At 40.8% G+C, this 24,604-nt stretch overlaps 1 protein-coding gene across 1 annotated transcript in view; it reads left to right on the forward strand.

Moving 5' to 3' along the window:
* Positions 1 to 1,563: 1,563 nt before the first annotated feature.
* adora1b (adenosine A1 receptor b) overlaps positions 1,564 to 24,604 on the forward strand; it is a 126,607-nt gene continuing 103,566 nt past the window's right edge. Inside the window, exon 1 of the mRNA XM_039749369.1 lies at positions 1,564 to 2,947. Coding sequence (XP_039605303.1) covers positions 2,607 to 2,947 — 341 coding nt within the window. The 5' untranslated portion in view covers positions 1,564 to 2,606. The remainder of the gene's footprint in view (positions 2,948 to 24,604) is intronic.

Consider the following 24,604-nt stretch of genomic DNA (forward strand, 5'->3'; position numbering starts at 1 on the left):
CTTCCAGGTCCTGAAGCAGCAGAACAACCCCAGACCATCACACTACCACCACCATATTTTACTGTTGGTATGATGTTCTTTTCTGAAATGCTGTGTTCCTTTTATGCCAGATGTAACGGGACATTTGCCTTCCAAAAAGTTCAACTTTTGTCTCATCAGTCCACAAGGTATTTTCCCAAAAGTCTTTGCAATCATGGAGATGTTTCTTAGCAAAATTGAGACGAGCCCTAATGTTCTTTTTGCTTAACAGTGGTTTGCGTCTTGGAAATCTGCCATGCAGGCCGTTTTTGCCCAGTCTCTTTCTTATGGTGGAGTCATGAACACTGACCTTAATTGAGGCAAGTGAGGCCTGCAGTTCTTTAGACGTTGTCCTGGGGTCTTTTGTGACCTCTCGGATGAGTCATCTCTGCGCTCTTGGGGTAATTTTGGTCGGCCGGCCACTCCTGGGAAGGTTCACCACTGTTCCATGTTTTTGCCATTTGTGGATAATGGCTCTCACTGTGGTTCGCTGGAGTCCCAAAGCTTTAGAAATGGCTTTATAACCTTTACCAGACTGATAGATCTCAATGACTTCTGTTCTCATTTGTTCCTGAATTTCTTTGGATCTTGGCATGATGTCTAGCTTTTGAGGTGCTTTTGGTCTACTTCTCTGTGTCAGGCAGCTCCTATTTAAGTGATTTCTTGATTGAAACAGGTGTGGCAGTAATCAGGCCTGGGGGTGGCTACGAAATTGAACTCAGGTGTGATACACCACAGTTAGGTGATTTTTTAACAAGGGGGCAATTACTTTTTCACACATGGCCATGTAGGTTTGGATTTTTTCTCCTAAATAATAAAAACCATCATTTAAAAACTGCATTTTGTGTTTACTTGTGTTATATTTGATTAATGGTTAAATGTGTTTGATGATCAGAAACATTTTGTGTGACAAACATGCAAAAGAATAAGAAATCAGGAAGGGGGCAAATAGTTTTTCACACCACTGTATATATCACGGTGGCGCAGTGGGTAGCACTGCTGCCTCACAGTAAGGATACCTGGGTTAGCTTCCTGCGTCCTACCTGCGTGGAGTTTGCATGTTCTCCCTGTGTCTGCCTGGGTTTCCTCCCAAAGACGTGCAGGTTAGGTGCATTGGCCATAAATTGTCCCTAGTGTGTGTGTGTCCTGAGGTGAGCTGGTGCCCTGCCCAGGGATATATTCCTGCCTTGTGCCCTGTGCTGGATGGGATTGGCCCCAGCAGACCCTCGTGACCCTGTATTAGGATATTGGGGGCTAGGTACTGACTGACTGACATATACGTCACATTCATAAAATACAGTTGGTACATTTCTTCCTTAATTTGTGAGGTTTAATACTAGAAGAATTTGAGATTTAAGTGTTTGTTTTTTTTAGATTTTTGAAGAAGTGTCAGTGAATGAGATCGACCAGCCATTGCTCAGGTTTGTTACGTGTCTTTCCCGTTCGGGTAGACTCAGTGAAAATAGCCGGTTCAGTACATTTCGTGGCTAAACCACGCGCGCACACACACACACACGCACGCATTCTCGCGCGCACACACACACTAACACCGACGAGCTGCTGCAGCGGAGCGCCACTACGTGGTGGCTCCGACAATGCCCGCCCGAGGAGTGCGCTACGTCTCGCAGCTCTGAACAATGCAGAACATCCTGGGACGAAGCTGTTTGTGACGAGACCAAGAAACGGCGATCGATAGCCCTGCCTCCCATTTTTTTTTAAATCATTGACGAAAAATAAACGAGAAAGAAAAAAAAAATGTCAAACAACAAACGAGCACACGTGAAAGGGGACGGGACTGAAGAACCGGCAAAATGGGGAAAAAGGATGGGAGGGACAACAGCGAGGAAAATGAGAGGAATGCAAGGGCGCTTTCAGTGGGTGTCAGTCCGGCTGGGAGGCGTTTAAGACACCGCATCGCTCTTGCCTGCGATTAAAAAGAGTGAATGAGGGATGTGCGCGAGTCCTTTGGCTGGTGACTGCTGTCCTCTGATTTTTTTTCAAGTGACATTATTCGCTTACGTTGATGAAGAAGGGTGTGCGCTTTTGGAAAAGACGGAAAGCTTAACTGCATGGCTTAAATAAAATTAAAAAAAGGAAAGGAAAAACAAAACGTGAAGCGCTGGACTGTCAAGAGCGATAAGACAGCACGAGCACGGAGGTTTTGACACCTTAAGACATTTTACCTTTTGGTTGCCGAGTTTTTGTTTTCGGAAATAAGGTGAAGTTGTGACCTTTAAGGTTAAGATTAGGTCAAGATCAGTCGACACTCATGCTGGTACAATTGACATTTTCATCTCACCTGGATTTCCAGTCGGGCACGGAAAGGGTGCGCATTTACCATCTCCCATTTCAGAAGACCGATGGAAATAGATGGGGTGCTTTTGTTTTGCCACTGACGATAAGAAACAATGGATGTTACCACAGAAGGGCACGCTCTCCTTTCGGACCCTAAATTATCTGTTTGGAAATGTACGTGACCGCGTCTACTTTGGGATTTTGCTTCTGACATCCCGTAGACAGAACCAAATCTGTTTATCCTGGAATATAGGACGCTGCATCATTTTTTGTGCCCCCGTCGACGCAGAAGGATGTCTGGTGAGATTTCTCCTGCCCAGGCTGTGTATATCGGAGCAGAGGTCGCGATTGCTGTCTTGTCCGTGCTGGGAAATGTGATGGTGGTCTGGGCTGTCAAAATTAACCGTGCCTTGAGAGACACGACTTTCTGCTTCATCGTTTCACTAGCCCTGGCTGACATCGCAGTGGGGGCTTTGGTTATCCCCTTGGCGATTACTATTAGTATTGGACTACATACGCATTTCTACAGTTGCCTGTTGTTCTCCTGTACCGTTCTGGTCTTGACCCAAAGTTCAATTTTAGCGCTGCTTGCCATTGCCATCGACCGCTACCTGAGAGTCAAGATTCCGACCAGGTATTGTGAAATAAAATACAAACATTTTATTGTGTATTGTTTGCTTAAACGGATAGATAGATAGATAGATAGATAGATAGATAGATAGATAGATAGATAGATAGATAGATAGATAGATAGATAGATAGATAGATAGATAGATAGATAGATAGATAGATAGATATCCAGTGCCTTACAATTCCGTTATCATTCTCATGAATGGATCTCTACTATTAATCACATGGTGTAAAGAACAATACAATAAAGCAAAACCCCCAGGGTCCCATTACTGAAGTGCGGTATGCTGTGAGCGCGTGGCCGCATGTCTACTGTATGACCTGATCACGTGATTTGCAGCCTGTATTACCAGAAAATGTATTATAATGTCAGATGCAGACACTCCACATATCTATAATTTCGCCTTTATACGGAGCTCTTTTTTCACTTTATGTTTATGCCTTAAATACCGGCTAGAACTGCCGCTTATTTCCGGCCCTTATTTGATCGCCTATTACTTTTTCTGACACGTATATCAACGTATATATTATCCTGCTTTGCATTTAAACTAATGTACTTATATCTATGGACAGCGTGGTGTAGTGGGTATGACTTCAGATCGTGCTGCTGTCTCTGTAGCACCATGAGCAAGTCACTTCACCTGTCTGCACGGCAACTGGAAAAAGAAATGTTATAAATTGTGTTTCAAATGGTGTGTCGCCTTGGATAAAGGCGTCAGCCAAATAACAAATAATTCTTCATAGACATCGCATTATGTGTCTCATGGAAAATGTCCCATTGTTTATTAGGCGTAAAAAAAGTTTAACTTTTCTGTTTTTATTTATTCAAAGCTGAACTGGCTGTGTTCCTACTATTTTTATATTACAATTAATATGATGCCTGCACTATACACCTCTATGTGCTCATCTTAAAAGGAGGTAATTTTTCACTTTAAGTTTATGCATATGCCGATATTTTCTTACCTTATTTGATTGCCTCTTATTTTTCCCTGACACGTATATCTTCGCATTGTCGCGCTCTGCTTAAAAATCGCCCAGTATTTAGATTTATATTAAGACATTTAGCTTTACATGTGTTGGGTACTGGTCAAGACTTGGAACTGCAAACTATGAGATTGTGAGTTCAGTTCTCGCGACTCGCTCTGTAATACCCACTAGCAAGTCACTTTACCCGCCTGTGCTCCAAGTAATGTCACCAGTTGTGTCGCAGTTGTCGTAAGACGCCTTGAACAGAAGCATCAGACTAATAGTAACAAAGTATGACATCTCTGTCTCATGTGACATTATGGCGAATGTCTGATTGCGCGTGAAAAAGCTAATCTTTTGTTACTTTGAAGATGAACTGTCGTTTATTTTCGTTTGATGATAATCATTATTATTATTACTACTGATTATGATGATTATTATTACTATTACTACTACAGTATATATTTAAATATGTAACTGATATTAAAAATATTGATTCATTCTTTGTTTAGAGTCATGTTAGACAAACCATAGTAAGTACAAAACGCCCTCCAATGTGCATAATCCTTAGTTTTCTTGGTTTGAGTCAGTTCCGGCAGCATCTGTCAAAGAAGGAGTCGACCTTACACAGGGCACCAGACACCAGTCCTTCGCTGGGCCCACATGACACCCGCATTAGCGGCTTAGACTTACAAACTGTCGTAGCCTGCAAATGATCGGGCTTGTGAAGTGAGTGGGCAATTCACACAAACACAAGAGAGCGTGCAAACTCTACGTGAACAACTACCAGGTCCGGAACCTCAAGGCTGTGTCTTCTCCGTCGGTTTATCGCCGGCTTTAAATTAAATTCAGCGGGTCTATACCTACTAAGATACAGTGAACATGCCGAACCCTTTACAGTTAATAGTTTGTTTTTCTTCTTAATTGAATAGCTCTGAACACACTCAAGGCGCATTTTTTGCAGATAGAATAAACTGTTCACAAAATGTTCTTTTTTTAATATTTGCTTCATTATTGATGACACCTACATCCTTTCATCTTAGATGATTTGCTTTGTGCCTATTCCGGCATCATCCAACAAAGCAAGAATCAACCCAGCAGTCCATCACAGCTTCCTAATTCTTACAAATAAAGGCGCTACAAGGATTCTTCAAATAAATGACATATCATTTGTGATTACCACAGGATGATTCCAGAAAGAACTTTTCATTTTGATCTAGTTTTGGTTCCATAAATAATCATAAAGAATGTCACCAGATTTTTTTATTTTTTTTAATCTTTGGTTTCCAGATTTAAAAATTCCGCATACGGAAACAAAGGCTAAGTTCGAGTTTTATTGATCTGTCGTATATGATGTCAGTATTAAAGATTTCTCTTTTGTCCGGATATTAGGGACCTTTTCAGAGTCCAAAAATCCACTTTGAAAGAACCTTTCAGAGAAATGAAATGGACCACACAACCCATTAAAGTGCCGTTACAGAACCGATATTTTGAAAAGTGGCGCTCGGTCACACACCCGCATGTGATTAGTTTAGAGTCACGAATTGACGTTGCCTGAATTAGCTGGTGCCAACTCCACGCATAAAAGAAATGGGTGAAGGCCCTACATGTTAAGATGAGGCGAATCTTCAGTGCTGTTTAAAATGAATGTAATTGTTTCTTACTTTGTTATATTTTAAAATAGCTCAACGGCATCTTGGCGCGTGTTTTGTAGAGAGAATAACTTTAGTGTCCAAAGACATGCAGGTTAGGTGGATTGGCGATCCTAAATTGTCCCTAGTGTGTGCTTGGTGTGTGTTTGTGCCCTGCGGCAGGCTGGCGCCCTGCCCGGGGTTTGTTTCCTGCATGCCTTGCACCCTGTGTTGGCTGGGATTGGCTCCTGCAGACCCCCGTGACCCTGTAGTTAGGATATGGCGAGTTGGATAATGGATGGATGAATTTAAAGGCGACACATTTTTTTTATTCCTTAGCTTATCCAAGGCAGGGTCGAGGGAAAGCTGAAACCTATCCCAGCAAGAATCTGGCGCAAGGCAGAATGTAACAAGCATTCCATAGAATGTATTTATTTATTTATAGGGACGTTCAAAAAGTTTGCGCACTTTTATATTTTCGGTGGAAACAGTGAACGCGGGAGGAGTAGTAATTGGGCTTTAAAAGGTTGCTACGACGCTGAGAAAATTGCATCGCAAACGAAGGTGACTATGTAGAAAAGGGATGTCATTTGTTTCTGAAATTCTTAATAAACAGAGTTTTAAAAAGTGCGAAAAATTTTTTAACATCCCTATAATAATCGATGTATATTTAAAATGATATTTAATTATTTGACACAAACCGCATTATAGGTAAATGCACAGAACATAAGTAACGCGTTGCTACGTTTTCCACCGTGCATTCTCCGAGCGTCAAGAATGGCTCATTCATACAAGCTGCTGCCTCACAGCTCCGGGATAGGCTTTCCATTCTCGGTTTGGTCAAGACAGTTTGTGTCGTCTGCTAGCATTTCATTTGCATTCCACATTGCAAAGAATCACTCGTTATCTTAATTGGCTCAGAACTCTCCCGGTGTATTTGAGAATGAGCGTGCCATGCGTTACCTTGGAGTTCCGTTATTTATTTGTGCCTGCAGATGCTGAGATAGGCTTAGTAACTGAAAGAGGCGAGGTTAGAAAAGGGGTGGATGTTTGCGTTAAACATGCGTGAAGCGGCCTCCAGTCCAACACCGGTGTCTGTCTACGTCATCGCCTCTAGGATACTCCAATACCCTTCTCGGATACTCTGCCCCATGGTAAGTGTGACGTACCTACTTTGAAAGAACCAATGGGAAAGCAGAGTGCGCTGGCAGTGCCCAAGCTGCTCAACTAATGAAAAAAATCTTTTTTTATGTAACCTGCATGTAATATTTAGGACAGAGGAGCTCGGTTAAGAATCTCAAAGCATGCGTGTAATGGTCAGCCACGAATCAATCCGTGGAATAAAAATGGTTTCTGAATACGGTGTCAATTAGGTTTATGAATAAAGCCTTTCAATACGACAAGGTAATCCTCACTAACTTAATCTCCGTTTCTTCCACGTTATTGTCATTTTTTAACCTCTGGCAGCGGGCCACTAAGTACCGCGCTCGTCATTTCGAGTGGAATAAATCAGGATGAGGTTCACTTCACTTGTAAGCGCTTCCAATGTGAGCCATTAGTCTTGGGCATCCAGATGTTTTTATCTCTCTCAAAGTATACACAGATTTGTTTTTGTCTCCACGAGGCCAGGGCTCATTTCACAGCTGCTGGTGAACGTGATCAGGGACAGAATCACTGAATATTTGCTTTTGTTTGATTTCAACCATTTTATAAATTATTACTATAACGATAGATAGATAGATAGATAGATAGATAGATAGATAGATAGATAGATAGATAGATAGATAGATAGATAGATAGATAGATAGATAGATAGATAGATCCTCCTATCCTTCCAGGATAATAGCCCCTTAACCAAGCAGGACTCTTTATATAAGCCTTTCAAGGATGTGAGTATCTCCAGTGCTTTGTTGGCACCTTCTGCCCATCTCTTGGTTGAGGGAGGGAATGTCCTTTATACATTCCTGTTCCAGAACTGGTTTGGCTGCTCGGATGGGTAAGGAAACTTGAACCATCCCTGCTGGGCTGCTAGCCTATGCTCGCCATCCTTTATAATAGATAGATAGATAGATAGATAGATAGATAGATAGATAGATAGATAGATGCACTACATTAAAGATAGATAGATAGATAGATAGATAGATAGATAGATAGATAGATAGATAGATAGATAGATAGATAGATAGATAGATAGATAGATAGATAGATAGATAGATAGATAGATAGATAGATAGATAAGAAATAATTAGTGTGGCTCTCTCTAACAAGTTAAGAAAGACATGAAAGACACTGTATAATAAGTAGCATCCTAAATGATATACTGTAAATATGAATAGGAAATATGGAAGGTTAAACTGTAAGGTGCACTTGAATTATTCTCCTAATCTTAACAACAAAGATGCTAAAGTAGCCCTTCAGATCAATGTTCATAATGGCATTCAGTTTTGTTTTAATTCTCTTCTTTATTACGACCTCCAGGAGGTCCAGAGTGTGGTTTATTAGCTTGTTGATTCGGTGGGCCTGTTCTGAAGTGATGTTACCAGCCCAGCACACCACAACATAGAAAACTGCAATGGCCATCACAGATTTGTAGAAGATATGAAGGGTGTCACTAGCCACATTAAAGGAATGACATCTCCTAAAATAAAAATAAAAAAGAGTCTGCTCTGCCCTTTCTTATATATCTCTTCCATATTACAAGATCAGAATAGCCAGTCACTTATGTGGACCCCGAGTACCTCTACAGCCGCTGTTTGAATAGTGACTGGCTCTTTGGTGTGATGACAATCATTAACCAGTTCCTTGGTTTGGCTGATGTTAAGTTGCAGAACAATTCTTGCTGCATCAGGAAACAAAGTCCTCCTCCTGGCTCTTTACTGGGTTGTGTAGTTCTTCAAAGAGCCATAGCTTGACAAGAATCATTTCATTCTGAGAAGGGTTCTTTGTGATTAAGAAAATTAAGAAAACTTGAACTTAGCCCATGTTACTAAACATATGCAGCAAGAGTCCCTTTGAAATAATAACCTATTGATATTTCACAAATCTCTTACCATCTAGTCAATGGTTATTTATTGCATGGAGCCTGTTACAGATCTAAATAAAAGTTCTTTTTGGAACCTTCATGTGGATGGGTCTTTTAGAAACCAAAAATGGTTCCCCACTGTCATCACTGTGAAGAACCACTTTGGCACTTTAATTTTTAACAGTGTATATACTCAGACTCATCCCTGTTTTTAGTGTAATTGTGGCACTGAAGGGGGACCCACTGAAGGTCATGGTCTCGCAGTGTTCATTGAATGCAAAGGATTTTCATCCAAGTATTAAGACAATACATATCTATTTATCTCTTTATATATCTCTCTATTATAAAAGGAAATCCAGAGACGAGACTTTCTCAGATATAATTTCAACTCCCACAAAAGATAATTTCAGGTCCCGCGTGACAAGATTTTGACAAGTCCCGCCCTTCTCTCAAACATTTACAACCACACCCACGGTCCAATCACTTCTCATTCGTGTGAATGCTATTGGCAGACACAGTTCCTGCATTCTCAACTCCAAACGGGATCAGAAATAAAAGACAAATAGTAGAAGACGAAGTAGAAGGTTGTAAAGAGGTTAGAAAACGTTGGCACGATACACATGCAGAGCAGGTTAGAGATTATGAAAGTACTAAAATTCAAAAGCCTCAAAAAATTGATATTAAAGCTCGCATTAGTGCTACCAAACAGAAATTATTACTCGGTGAAACAACAGAACAGTGAAAAGAGATCGAATATATGGACAAAGGTGATATGTCAGAAGTATGTAGATATTGTTTGGCTTTAAACTTTAAGTCGGAGACTTGTACATCATCTAATTCGTGTTGTCATCAGGGAAAAGTAGTGTTTCTTCCCAATGATGAGGCTTATCTGCAAGAATTAAATTTGGTGAAAGTGAAATCCACATACACGAGTGGCAGAGATGCAAAGTGGCTGGTGCGTAGGACAGGCAGGTAGGGTTGGAGAGCGAAGCGAGCAGGGGGCACAGCCCCCTAGTATATAAAAAAATCAAATGTCTATCTGATTGTCTGTCTGCTTTTCATGAGAGAACCGCTTAACAGATTTAGATCGGGTGTTTATGTATAATTTTCTTGAACATTTCGGTTGATTTTGCGACTTCTCTCATCGTGCTAAGAATCATAGTTCGTTTGCGGTACCGATTTATTTGTGCGAATCCGAGAGAGATGCAGGGGGCTGAGGGGAGGGGAGGGGCGTGGCCAGCCTCCATTTGAGTTGCTCTGCCTCTCACCACGTGTTGGAGTGCACCATCCCTCCACTTAGGTAGTAGTACCTGCTTGTTCAGCAGACATTATCATCTAGAGATGGTTAAGGAGTAACATTTGACGTTTTAGAGAGAGAGATCACAGCTACGTGTGTTTTAGAGAGCAGCTCCTGTTTGGCCACGTGCTCTTCTCCCCATGCGGGGGACGCTCTCCCGTCAGACCCAAACATGATCAGATACAGTGCTAACATCTATTGATTTTTATAGTTTGTCCTGTTTCACCTCTACGTGGGTGCAGCCGTGGGGGACAGCTAATATTTTATATATACACTATATTACTTTGTCCAGTTACTTTGGAGTCTTTGAAAATGGCGGTTATTTCTGAAAGCTTAATGCAATACATTAGTTAAACTCCATAAATTAAAGCTGAAAGTCCATACATCTTGATTGCTTAATTTCAAATCTGTTGTGGTGGTATATGGAGAGAAAATTAGAAAACTTGCATCAATTTCCAAATTCTTATGGACTTTCCTTTATATAGAGAGCCTTCAGAAAGCATTCAGACCCCTTTACTTCGTTCACCTTTTGTTATGCTGCAGCTGTATATTCTAAAATCATTTACATTAATTTCCTCCTATCAAGCAACATTCAATGCCCTAAAATGACAAAGCAAAAAGAGGGTTTAAGAATTTTTTGGAAAAGTATTGAAAATAAACAAACAAAAAAAGTAATTGACACAAGTATTCAGACCCTTTAGTGATGCCCACTGGCAGTGATTACAATTTGGCATCTTCTAGGGTTTGATGCAACAAGATAAACACACCTGAATATGGAGAATTTCTGCCATTCCTCTTTGTGAATCTTCTCAAGCTCAGTCAGGTTGGATGGAGACCACTGGTGAGCAGCTGTTTTCAGGTCTCTCCATAGTGAGATCGATTGGGTTCAAGTCCATGTCACTCAAGGGCATTCAGAGTTGTCTGTAAACCGCTGCTGTGTTGTCTTTGCTTTAAGGTCGTTGTCCTGATGGAAGGTGAACCTTCAGCTCAGTGTGAGGTCCAGATTGCTCTGGGGCAAGTCTTCATTGAGGATATTTTGGTGTTTTTCTCCATTCAGGTTTCCCTCAGGTTTCTCCCACAGCCTGTGCTCTCACCACCACCACACTTCGCCACTGGAATGGTATTACTCAGTTAAAGAGCAATTCCTGGCTTCCTCCAGACATGACATTCATTTTTCTTTCAACAAATCAGAGAATATTTCTTTTTCACATTATGAGAGTAATATAATTTCTTCCTAGGGTGGCACAATGGTGCAGTGGTAGCACTGCTGCCTCGCAGTTAGGAGACCTGGGTTCACTTCCTGGGTCCTCTCTGCGTGGAGTTTGCATGCTTTCCTCGTGTCTGTGTGGGTTTCCTCCCATACAGTCCAAAGACATACAGGTTAGGTACATTGTTGGTCCTAAATTGTCCTTGGTGTGTGTGTGTGCCCTGCGGTGGGCAAGCACCCTGCCCAGGATTTGTTTTCTGCCTTGTGCAGTATGCTAGCTGGGATTGGCTCCAGCAGACCCCTGTACCCTGTAGTTAGGATAATGCAGGTTGGATAATGGATGGATGGTGTGGACTGTGACCCGGACACAGGCAGACGGACAACATAGTTCCACCACACACTGTTTATTTACACTACTATTTACACAAATTACGTGCACTCACAACCCCAGTGCCTCCAGCACCGATTCCCCCAATGTCCAGGCCACACTCTTCCAGTCACTGTGCCTCTCTTTCGACCGTCTCCCATCCTCTCCCGAGCTCTGTCCTCTTCCACCCGACATCCACTGTTGACTGGAGGGAGGCGGCCCCTTAAATGGGAACCCGGATGGGCTCCAGCTGCTTCCCGGCAATCAGTCCTGACCACACCCCAGCGTGGCGGAAGTGCCGGCTGCGCACCCAGAAGCCGTCCGGGTGTCCCCTGTCGTCTTCCCCCCAGCACTTCCGCCAAAACAGGGAAGCTCCAGGGTTCCTCAGGCACCAGGGCGCCGCCTGGCGGTGGCCACGGGCCCCTACAGGGTTGGGCTTCCAAGCCCCCTACCCTTGGCCCCCAATACAACCAGGGCGATCACCCCCTTGAGGTCTGGAGGAGGCACAAGCCCTCCTCTGGTCCTCCTGGGCGTCCCGGCCGGGCTCCAGCCCCGACCGGGTCCCACACGGGATACTCCGGCATCGGGGCGCCGCATGGCGGTGGCCACGGGTCCCTATAGGGCTGGGCTTCCAAGCCCTGTACCCGAGGCCCCCAACATAACCAGGACGGACGCCCCCTCGCGGTCTGGAGGAGGCACAAGCCTCAAGGACCACAATGGATAATTTCTAAGTGGGATTCCATGTGTCCAAGTGTGAGTGGTGATTTTTGTAGAATTGGCTCAGACACAGGAAGCAGAGGGCGATGGTGCAAGGAACCTCATCAAAACTGTGTGATGTTAAGAGTGGTGTCCAGCAGGAGTCAGTGCTAGTACTGCTATTGTTTTAAATATAAATACATGATTTGCACAGGAATATAAATAACAAGCTGGTTCAGTTTGCAGAATATACCAAGATAGGTGGATTGGCAGATAATTTGGAATCCGTTATATCATTACAGAAGGACTTGGACAGCAGACAGGCTTGGGCAGATGAAATTTAATGCCAGTAAATGTAAAGAATTACACATAGGAAGTAAAAATGTCATGTTTGAATACACAATGGGAGGTCTGAAAATCGAGAGTACACCTTATGAGAAGGATTTAGTGACTTTAGGAGTCATAGTGGACTTGACACGATCAACTGCCTGACAGGGTGCAGAAGCCATTAAGAAGGCTAACAGAATGTCAGGTTATATAGCGCCTTGATGTGTGGAGTACAAGTCACAGGAGGTTCTGCTCAGTCTTCATAACACACTGGTGAGGCCTCATCTGGAGTACTGTGTGCAATTTTGGTCTCCAGGCTACAAAAAGGACATAGCAGCACTAGAAAAGGTCCAGAGAAGAGCAACTAGGCTGATTCCAGGCCTACAGGGGATGAGTTATGAAGAAAGATTTAAAGAGCTGAGCCTTTTCACTTTAAGCAAAAGAAGATTAAGATGTGACATAATTGGAATATTCAAAATTATGATGTGAATTAGTCCAGTGGATCAAGACTGTGACATTAAAATGAGTTCATCAAGAACACGGGGACACAGTTGGAAACTTGTTAAGGGTAAATTTCGCACAAACATTAGGAAGTTTTTCTTTACACAAAGAACGATAGACACTTGGAATAAGAGACCAAGTAGTGTGGCAGACAGTAAGACGTTAGGGACTTTGAAAACTCGACTTAATATTTTTTTAGAAGAATTATGTTGATAGGACTGGCGAGCTTTGTTGGTCTGAATGGCATGTTCTTGTCTGGATTGTTCTAATGTTTTCCTGCGGAGAGTCTTCTGTCTTTCCCTGAGAGTGATCCATCTCATAAGATCCTCATTGTTGGGGACCCGAGTTGTTGGACCAGGCCAAGGAGTAGCCCACGTAATCCCTGGCTGTGGCAGATAGAGGGTCATTTCTGGAGAGTTGGACTGGGCCTCGTGTCTGCCCGGGGGGTTGCCAACTGGGATCCCAAGTTGTTTCATCGTGTAGTGGGTGCAGCAATGCACTGTACCAGTGCATACTCCCCAACTTGACTTGACTTGTCTTCTGTCTGTACACTGCAGAAGTCCAGATCAGTGGAGTGTTGCAGTGAAGGTTTTCCTTCTGGAATTTCCCCCCATCTCCACACAAGTTCTCTGATCCCCAGCCAGAGTGACCATCAGGTTCCTGTTCACCTATCCTACCAGAGGGCCCTTCTCCCCCGATAGTTCAATATGGATAGGCAGCCAACTCTAAGAAGAGTCATGGTTGTTCCAAATGTCTTCCAGGCAACTGTTTTCTTGAGAATCTTCCGTGCTGCAGAATGTTTTTTGATGTCTGTGCCTTGACACAATTCTGTCTCTTAGCTCTTCGGTCAATTCCATCGACCACATGACTTGGATTTTGCTCAACTGTGCGACCTTCTATAGACCGGTGTGTGCCTTTCCTAATCAGTTAATCTAGTTATTTAAATTCACCACAGGTGCCTCCAAATAAGGTGTAGAAACATCTCAGTGATGATCAATACAATGTGATACACCTGAGCCAGATTTCAAGTGTCACAGCAAAGGGTCTGAACACTTGTGTTGATGTGATATTTCACTTTTTTATGTTTTCTATTTGACTTTGTCATTCTGTTGTATTGATGAGAGACAAATGAATTTAAATGGTTTATCATAAAGCTGCAACATAACAAAATGTGAAAAAAGTTAAGAAGTCTGAATATCTTCTGAATCCATTGTATAACAACATGTAATAACTTAAAAAAATAAAATCAATAAAGACAACAAAAATAGAAATGAAAAATAAATAGGGAATAATGGGGATCAGAAGAGCTCCAAACATTTAATAATAATACTGTTATGTATTGACTGGTGCACGGTTCATCATGTTGCACATCCCATTGTACAGATAAGTGGTGTATACAAACAACATTATAAACTACCCAATATGATGATCATAAAACATAAGACAAATTCAATCCACCTTAATACAAGAATAAATGTCTGTGTGTGCCGGTTGCTATATCTCTGTCATTCCAGCAAATTATAAACGTGTGTTGTGATTAAAATTCATTGGTTTTGCCTTTCCGGCAGATAGATAGATAGATAGATAGATAGATAGATAGATAGATAGATAGATAGATATGTGAAAGGCACTATATGATAGATAGATAATGAAAGGCACTATATAATAGATAGATAGATAGATAGATAGATAGATAGATAGATAGATAGATAGATAGATAGACATGAAGGGTACTATATAATAGATAGATAGATAGATAGATAGATAGATAGATAGATAGATAGATAGATAGATAGATATGAAGGGTACTATATAGATAGATAGATAGATAGATAGATAGATAGATAGATAGATAGATAGATAGATAGATAGATAGATAGATAGATAGATAGATAGATAGATAGATAGATAGATAGATAGATACTTTATTAATCCCAAGGGTAAATTCACATACTCCAGCAGCAGCATACTGATGAAAAACAATATTAAATTAAAGAGTGATAACAATGCAGGTATAACAGACAATAACTTTGTAAATGTTACCCCCCCCGGGTGGAATTGAAGAGTCGCATAATATGGGAGAGGAACGATTTCCTCAGTCTGTCAGTGGAGCAGGACGGTGACAGCAGTCTGTCGCTGAAGCTGCTCCTCTGTCTGGAGATTATCCTGTTCAGTGGATTCTCCATGACTGACAGGAGTCTGCTCAGTGCCCATCTCTCTGCCATGGATGTCAAACTGTCCAGCTCCGTGCCTACAATGGAGCCTGCCTTCCTCACCAGTTTGTCCAGGTGTGAGGTGTCCTTCTTCTTTATGCTGCCTCCCCAGCACACCACCGTGTAGAAGAGGGAATTCGCCACAACCGTCTGATAGAACATCTGCAGCATCTTAATACAGATGTTGAAGGACGCCAGTCTTCTAAGGAAGTATAGTCGGCTCTGTCCTCTCTTGCACAGAGCATCAGTATTGGCAGTCCAGTCCAATTTATCATCCAGCTGCACTCCCAGGTATTTATAGGTCTGCAATCCCTGCACACAGTCACCTCTGATGATCATGGGGTCCATGAGGGGCCTGGGCCTCCTAAAATCCACCACCATCTCCTTGGTTTTGCTGATGTTCAGGTGTAAGTGGTTTGAGTCGCACAATTTAACAAAGTCCTTGATTAGGTTCCTATACTCCTCCTCCTGCCCACTCCTCATGCAGCCCACGAGAGCAGTGTCGTCAGCTAACATTTGCACGTGGTAGGACTCCAAGTTGTATCGGAAGTCTGATGTATATAGGCTGAACAGATTATTATATTATATTATATTATATTATATTATATTATATTATATTATATTATATTATATTATACTGAAACAGATGGCTCAATTAAAACATTAAAACTACTTTTACAAATCCCATACCAAATGGCAAATAGCAGAGACATATGCATTGAATTTTTCATTCCAACAGTTGGCACATCACAAACTTTGGTAGCATCACAAACATCAGGGCGCTATAATACCTAACATTCTGTTGGCCAGTTCATAGTGCTGAGTCCACTACGACTCCTAAATCCTTCTCATAAGGTGTACTTTTGATTTTCAGATCTCCCATTGTGTATTCAAACCTAACATTTTTACTTCCTACATGTAATAATTTACATTTACTGACATTAAATTTCACACATCTGTCCAAGCCTGTATTTGGTCCAAGTCCCTTTGTAATGGTTCAATGGATTCAAGATTATCTGCCAATCCACCTAATTTGGTGTCATCTACAAACGTAACCAGCTTTTTACTTAAATTCCTATCCAATCTGAAGCTTCTAACCTGTGAGGTAAGTAAGTTAGGGGATAAGCAACTGCACTAAAAAAACATGGACAACAGCAACAGTGCAGTGGCAGCACATTCTGAAGGTACTGTAGCCTTTGTGCTCCCCCTACTGGATTTAATTGCAATTACAGCCCTTATAATAGGAACGAAGCAATGCTTTAAAATCTAAAAGGGCTTCTAAACTCTCCACAGTTCTAAATTAGAATTATTTTGAAACATAAAGCATTTCCGTCAGCAGTAAAATATTTGACATTTTATGAGGCTTTAAAGGGTATTTAAAGTTCACCTTACAGCTTCAAGTCTCAGCTTGTGCACTGTGTGGTGTCTGCACATTGTTCACGCATGAACTTCAACTTTATTGTCATTTGTACTGAGTACAATGAAAATGCTTATTCTGCGAGTCCTCCAGCAACAGACAAGAACACACAACCAAAAACCAAAAGACCTCAGATGCAAAAAAATTCAACAAACAAACAGAAGTAAGAATGCGCATGCAAATAAATAACTGATTCAGCATAAGCTCAGCAGGTATATGGTCTCAAGAAGGCCTTCCATCCTCCAGTGCTTAGAGGAGGGGCAGTGGATGGATTTTATTTACAAGCCTGATGAAATAAAGGAGAAAACCGTCTTTCAGTCGTGTCGTTGTAGCTGCAATGCTCTTGTACCATCTCCTTGATGGCAGCAGTATGAACAGTTCATGTTGTGGGTCGGTTGTGTCCTTAATAATGATATGGGTCCTCCTGAGATGTCTGGTGTTATAGATGTCCTCTAGTGCAGGCAGTGCTGTTCCAATGATGTTGCCACCCGCTGTAGAGCCTTGAGATCTCATGCTCTACTGTTCCCAAACCAAACTGTGATGGACTAGGTGAGGATACTCTCAATCTGCAGAAGTTGCTGAGGATAATGCTTGGCATGACAGACTTCCTCAGCCTTCTCAGAAAGCAGTGGCGTAGTTCGAGTTCGTGCTGCTGGGAGTGGCGGTGGGTGCTTCAATTTGCCACCCTCCAACATATCTGAATATGTTAACCTATTTAAATTAAAGTTAAAAAGACATATAGAGAAGAAATAACATACATTTTGTATAGATTTATTCATATATAGAGAAACAGCAATACTTTTTCACAAATAATTATTTATAAGCATCAGCTAGACAAGAATATAGTATAGACGCACTGATTGGCCGTGTTCTAATTATTAGTTTAATTTAATTAGGTGGCGAAAATCAGAACCACAGTTCAGTCTGATGTACTGTGGTGGGTGCTGTCCTCTCTCCCTCCGTGTGTCAATAATCATCTCCTTCATTTTGCTGGTGTTAACACCTGACACCACTTCACGAGGCCAGCCACTTCCATCCTGTACACTGACTCGTCACCCCCAGAAATCAGTCCAATGACGGTGGTATCTTCTGCAGATTTAATAATGCTGGTGTTATGCTGGGAAGCGACACAGTCCTGAGTGAAGAGTGTGTACAACGTGGGACATCTCGAAAACTGTATCGTTAATGATGGCCACCATTTTAAAGACATCATTTTTAAAACACAGTGAAAAAAATCTATTTTGTACACCCTTTCTTGTGTCGTAATGAAATTTATTTTATCTTGTAGAATAAACGTTTGAAATGTGGTACATCTATTTGGCTCACCTTGTATAATAGGTTGTGTTTTTATGTTATTGCACTATTTAGTGTTACTCTAGCCCAGCGTTTCTCAAACTTTAAGTATTTGCGACCCGAGTTTTCATAACAGTTTTAATCGCGCCCCCCTAAGGTTTTTTTGAAAGAAGCCCACTAATACCAATTTGTTCTTTTTTAATTAATGATATATCATAGATGCATATTTTATTATATCTACTTTTATCGACATTTATCTAACTCTATATTTATTGTTCTAGTATCAGAATGTAGTTTAAGTTAATTTGTTTTGGTTTCAATAGGTGTATTTTTCATATTTTCGATTCTTGTTTTCTTTTTTTAACATCTTCGCGTCCCCCTTTTTGTTTCACATCTTCGCGCCCCACAGTTTGAGAGCCACTGCTCTAGCCTGCGTCGTGGTGTGCTTAACAAAGCAGCTTGTGACAGTGGTCTCTGTTAAACACAGGACAAAATGGTGTGGTGGGACCGCAGGTAGTGTTGCCCCTTAAGCAGATGTCACAAAATGCAACTTCTAGTCAAAGAGATGTCAAACATGATGGCTGAGTCTGGATGTCAGATTACCCAACTAGAAACCATTGGGAATGTTAAATTACATGACTGTTTCAAGACATTTCTGCACAGCTTCACAATTTCAGATTATCGCAACAAACCGCTTTTATTGAAAGCTCGGTAAGGTGCTGTCAGATGGAGCCAGACCACCCACAAAAAGGTTTGCAGTTACAAAGTGTTCAGCCACAATCTTGGCCCTTTTGTGTCTCTTTCATTTTTCACATTCTGCCGTGGTAAATAAAACACGAGTCATTAGAAAGACGAGCCTCTCTTCTGGTTGCAACGACTCAGACACCCGCATTCCTTACTCCATGTCGTCCTTCTGGACGAGTGCTTGTTGGTTCTCAACTCTCTCACACACACACAGACACGAGTCCTTACTCTTATAACTGGGTGGACTAAGTCACTGGGAATGTCACATTACACGGCCACTGAGTGTACCACAACTGCCTCTTGTCTCTATAAGATTATGTAAATGAAGGAGGCACAAGAAAATCTCTATAAAAGTCATAGTTATCCAAAGTGAAATACAAAACAGGTAGATAGAATTGAGTAATCATCAATCTGGGGCCTGTTTGAGAACAAATGTTACAGGACGAGGGTACAAAATTGATCATCACAAGTGAAGAGCTCAGAGCAAGTCACAATTCCTAGATGACAAAATATCAATTAGACATAAATTCACCAAACAAAGTCCTCAAATGCTGCTTAAACCAATTGAGGGAGACAGAATTTTGAATTGGGGTGGTGGACAGCTCGTTCCACCAGCAAGACACCAAAACATGAAAAGAACCTGTGCTTAGATTTGACATCATGCCGAGGTGGTATCACCAGCGACTGCTCATCAGCAGGCCTACATAGGCAAACAGGATCACAGAACCACAGACGTGTCTCCATGTATAGAGGGGCTGACCTATTGACTACTATGTAGGCAAGCATCAAGGATTAGAACTTAATATAAGAAGCAAGAGTAGTGATCTGAAGAGGAGAGTGACATTTGTCTGCATAAGCTGACTGGACACCGGACATGTCACTGCATTTGGAATCATCTGTAGTGACTCATGCTGGTACTCCTTCCAGCAGAGAGTTGTGGTAGCCCAGATATAACAAGACCATAGCCTGGACCAGGTCTCTGGATGTGGTCTGATCTTGTGGCTGTTGTATAGAGAGAATATGCAAGACTGAGAGACCATTGCGACTGTGAAAGACAGTTGGCCTTCAACCACCACCCCAAGGCTACATACAGATAAGGAGCCAAGTTGAACAGTGATGGGATGCTGAATAGGTAGACAAGAAGGTCTGTCTTTGCCAGGATGAGCTGGAGATGCTGTTCCTTTATCCAGGTTGCAATACCCATGAGACATGAAGAGATTCTAGGTGATACCGTGTGGATCTCTGGAGGTGTAGAACTGATAAGGTAAACCGTAAGACTTGATGACATGGATGGTATATAGAGAGAAGAGAGAAGAGGTGGGGCTGCTTGCCTGGTGCACCCATGACATCTTTTCTTGCTAGGGCATACAGTAGGCTCTGCCAAAGAGCTAGAACTTTAACCACCTGAGTGCAGTCTCAGTGATGCCAAAGTCAGAGAGGGTGGTAAGAAGGATCTGATGGTTGACTGTACTGAAGGCAGAGGAGGGATCCGGGCAAGATGAGGACAGTTGACTTGTTGGTAGCTCTAGCCAGCCATAACTTGTCTACAACAGTCATTAGAGCGGTCTCTGTGAACTAACCCCTCTTGATTCCTGACTGATTAGGATCAATAGTGTTGTGCAAGTTCACACCTTATAAGAACTCACTCAAAGTTCAGTTCACACAGATTAAAATGAATAAATTCACATTCATAGTTCACCATTTCAATTTTGAACTAGTTCATGTTCAGTTCATTTTGTATTTTTTAAGGAGTGAGAATAAATGAGGCATGAGTTTAGTTTTTTTCAGTTTTGCATGCCTTAAATTAGGCTATTAAAGTGTTCTTGAATAAAATACAATAATTATGAAGACTTTTTTATTTAAATACATTTATTGAGCTATATCCAGCAGCAAACATGTATAAGCATATATGCTGCTATCCTCCCGGTCAAAAAAGAAATTAAATAGACACAAGTATACTGTACATATAAATGACTGCTCTGTTTCCAACCGTGTGACACAAATGGTGACTGTGGAACCAGCGTATAGGTGAACTAACCGATTACACTGCCAGTCAAAATTTGTGTCACATATTGCATGTCCAATAGGGAAAAATATAAAGTGGCCTCGCGAAGTCCGTTTTCCTAAAAGTGAAAGTGCAGCTTCACAGCGTGTCATGTCTGCGGGGGTGCAGCTTAAGCACAAGCAGGCAGACATAGACAGTGCCTATTTGATTTTACGTTTTTTTTTTTCCGAATACAAATAAATGGCAAAACATTCGTAGGAAATAAATATTTGTAAAAAACCACTATTTGTGCTAATCTGAATACCGTATTAGGATTCAGCTCCACCCCAACATTACATTTAATCTCTACCTAAACCAGATCCAGAATGTCACATAAAACTGAACTAGCTTACGTTCTTCACTTGCAAATACGTTATGTTAAGTTCACCGTTCTGAGAAAAGTGAGCTTGTTCACTGAACGCACTCTTTTGAACTAGTTCATGCAAGACACTGAGGATCAAGCCACCTGTTCTTATGTTTGTTACATCAGAAGATTAGAACAATCTATATGAGAAATGATAGTTCAGCCCAATGAAGATCGCCAGTCCAGCCATCCATTTTCTAACCCGCTGAATCCGAACACAGGGTCACGGGGGTCTGCTGGAGCCAATCCCAGCCAACACAGGGCACAAGGCAGGAACCAATCCTGGGCAGGGTGCCAACCCACCGCAGGACACACACAAACACACCCACACACCAAGCACACACTAGGGCCAATTTAGAAACGCCAATCCACCTAACCTGCACGTCTTTGGATTGTGGGAGGAAACCGGAGCACCCGGAGGAAACCCACGCAGACACGAGGAGAACATGCAAACTCCATGCAGGGAGGACCCGGGTCTCCTAACTGCGAGGCAGCAGCGCTACCACTGCACCACCGTGCTGCCCAGATCGCCAGTCCTATCAACTGAATTCTAAAGTCCTACTGAATGCCATGCTACTTGGTCACTTATTCCATGTGTCTGTGGCTCTCTGTATGAAGAGAAACTTCCTAATGTTCATGTGGAATTTACCCTTAACAAGTTTCCAACTGTAATAATAATAATAATAATAATAATAATAATAATACATCTTATTTATTCGTAGGCGCCTTTCTAAACGCTCAAGAACACTGAACAATAGATAAATCACACATTATAAACAAAACTAAAATACAAAAATTACAATCAGACACAGCAATTGTAATTAAAGAGACAAAGCAGTCTTAAACAAATGAGTTTTAAGTTTAGATTTGAAAAGTGAAAATGATTTAATATTTCTAAGCTCGGATGGTAGTGAGATCCAGAGCTGGGGTGCAGAGCAACTGAATCAGGTGCTCCCCATAGTGGTAAGACGGACGAAGGGGACAGTCAGTGCAGTGCTGGATTAACTATATAAGCAAAGTAAGCACATGCTTAGGGCATCAAGGGTAAAGGGGGCACCACAACAATTTTTCATGGCCAAATTTATCACATAAATTACTGAATTAATTAAATTTATAGCCATTTTCAAAATCTAATGAAAAATTAACAATGCCTCCCTGTACCTCCCTATGCCGTCACTGTTGGCGCCTAATACGGTGCGTTCTGCATACTGGTGCTATTTACGATGGGGAATTCCCGTTTCATGGTGATTCCCTTAAACGCCATGTTATGTCAAAATATTGTGACAATAATTCGATTCAAAACAATATGTTTTTCTATTTTTAAATAGTAGTTAATAGTTCATTAAAAATTATCACGTAATTATTGTGTTACGTGAATTATCTGTTATTTATCTTAAAATAAATTTCTAGTGTGCAGAAAGCGTTATTTTCTGTTTTAAGCAAAAACTAAAAATCGTCCCAGTTTGAGGAAAAAATATTCTGGTAAGTCTATTTAATTCTATTCTTGGATATTTTTAAATCCATTTACATTGAAAAAAATGAATACCGTACAGCTGATCACTATTGGATAAAATTGTTTATAACTTTTTTACTGATAAAGATTTATTAACAAAATTTTCACAAAATATTCTTTAAATCTTGTACTAAGAATATGTGTAAATAGATTTGCTAAATTGACACAAAAGCAATAAATAAATGAAATAATCAAAATGGTAAATCTACATTGACATGAAAACCGTACATTTCAAAAAAACCTTTAAAATCGACCCCAAACGTTAAAATTTGTAAAATTTCGGATGCCATTTTCTCTTCAAGTAATGATAAAAAAAGCGATCAGATCTTTATCGAAAAGCAGTGCCACACAAAATAAATTTTTAAATCAATTTTGGGGTTAAAGTCAATTTCTACAGGTTTTGGCAGGAGATTAGATAATTTGTAGTCCTTAGAATAATGGCAGATAAAATTAATATTTATAGCCATTTAAGCCACTTTGTGACCTAAAACAATAAATATGAGATGTAAAAAAATTCAAAAAAGCTGAAATAAAATCTGCACTAATTGATATTTTGGAATTTGGTTTGCTTCATCAAAAACTAGAGATTTTCACGAAAATTTTGGTCCTAGTCTCATTTTGATGCGACAATTTTCACAACCCCTATGTACTATAACAATTAAAGTCGTTCGGTTTACGACATGCAGGCGGCAGTTTGCAGTTTTTAATGCATATAACCGCTCTAAGCATTACATTGCCGTACGACTTTAACTGTCATGAATTTTTACCATTTTTATTATTTAATTTATTTATGGCTTTTGCATTCATTATTGAGCAAATCTTTTACACACATTCTTAATATAAGGTTTAAAGAATATTCTGTGAAAATTTTGTAACTAAATCTTTCTTAGTAAAAAAGTTATCAATAATTTTATCCAGTAGTAATCAGCTGTACGATTTTCACTTTTACATAATGTAGTTTACAGATAATTCTTTTTTTCTACTTCCTGCCTAGAATTCACTCAATCCTTCATACGGCACCCACAACCTTAAAAGCACAGGATTCAGCATCAGCAGTGAGCTGGGAATTAAAATGTCTGTATTATTCAGTTTATGAAATGCGTAACTGTTTTGAATGCCACATAATAATTCAAATAACATATTCTGGATGCCTTATCTCTATTATGTATAGAAGCAGATGTGTTACGTAAGATTGATTATGAAGATCTAATCAAAGTGTTTGCAAGGAAAAAAAGGAGGAGAAAATTATTAAGATAAAAATAAAATGAAGCATACAAAAATAAATATTATTTTCCTTCTTACTATAAGTATGTTTTGTTTCATTTCAAATTTTCAATAATAAAATAACATTTTATTTTCTAGTTTGTTATTGTTTTAATATTTTGAATTACTAGTGTAAGGGGGCACCAAAATTACTTAGTGCTTAGGGCATCTAAGGGTCTTAATCCGGCCCTGGTCAGGTGGATGGAGGAAGAGGATCTAAGGGTGCAGGAGGGAAAGGCAACATGGAGGAGGTCACACAGATATGGAGGGGTGAGGTTGTGGATAGCCTTAAAAGTTAGTTGGAGAATTTTGAATTGAATGCGGAACTTAACTGGAAGCCAGGGAAGCTGCTGCAAGATGGGAGTGATATGGTGAATAGAGGGGGTTCGAGTTATGATGGAGGTAGCTGAATTCTGGACCAGTTGAAGCTTATAAAGAGATTTGCGAGAAAGACCAAAGAAGAGGGAACTGCAATAATCCAGACGAGAGGTGACCAGGCTATGAACAAGGATAGCAGTGGTGTGGGGAGTGATGGATGGGCGAATACGATTAATGTTACGCAGGTGGGAATATGCAGACCGGGAGATGTTACTGATGTGGGACTGAAAGGATAAAGTACTGTCAAGGATGACACCCAGACTCTTAACCTGTGGGGAAAGGGAGACAGAGGAATTACAAATAACAAATGAAAAATGATCAGTTTTGGATAATGTTGATTTTGTACCAATGAGGAGAACCTCAGTTTTGTCACTATTTATGAAAATCTGAAGAAAACCAGGATTTGATTTCTGCAATG

The sequence above is a fragment of the Polypterus senegalus genome, chromosome 3 (genome assembly GCF_016835505.1).
Source record: "Polypterus senegalus isolate Bchr_013 chromosome 3, ASM1683550v1, whole genome shotgun sequence".
NCBI classification, from domain to species: Eukaryota; Metazoa; Chordata; class Cladistia; order Polypteriformes; family Polypteridae; genus Polypterus; species Polypterus senegalus.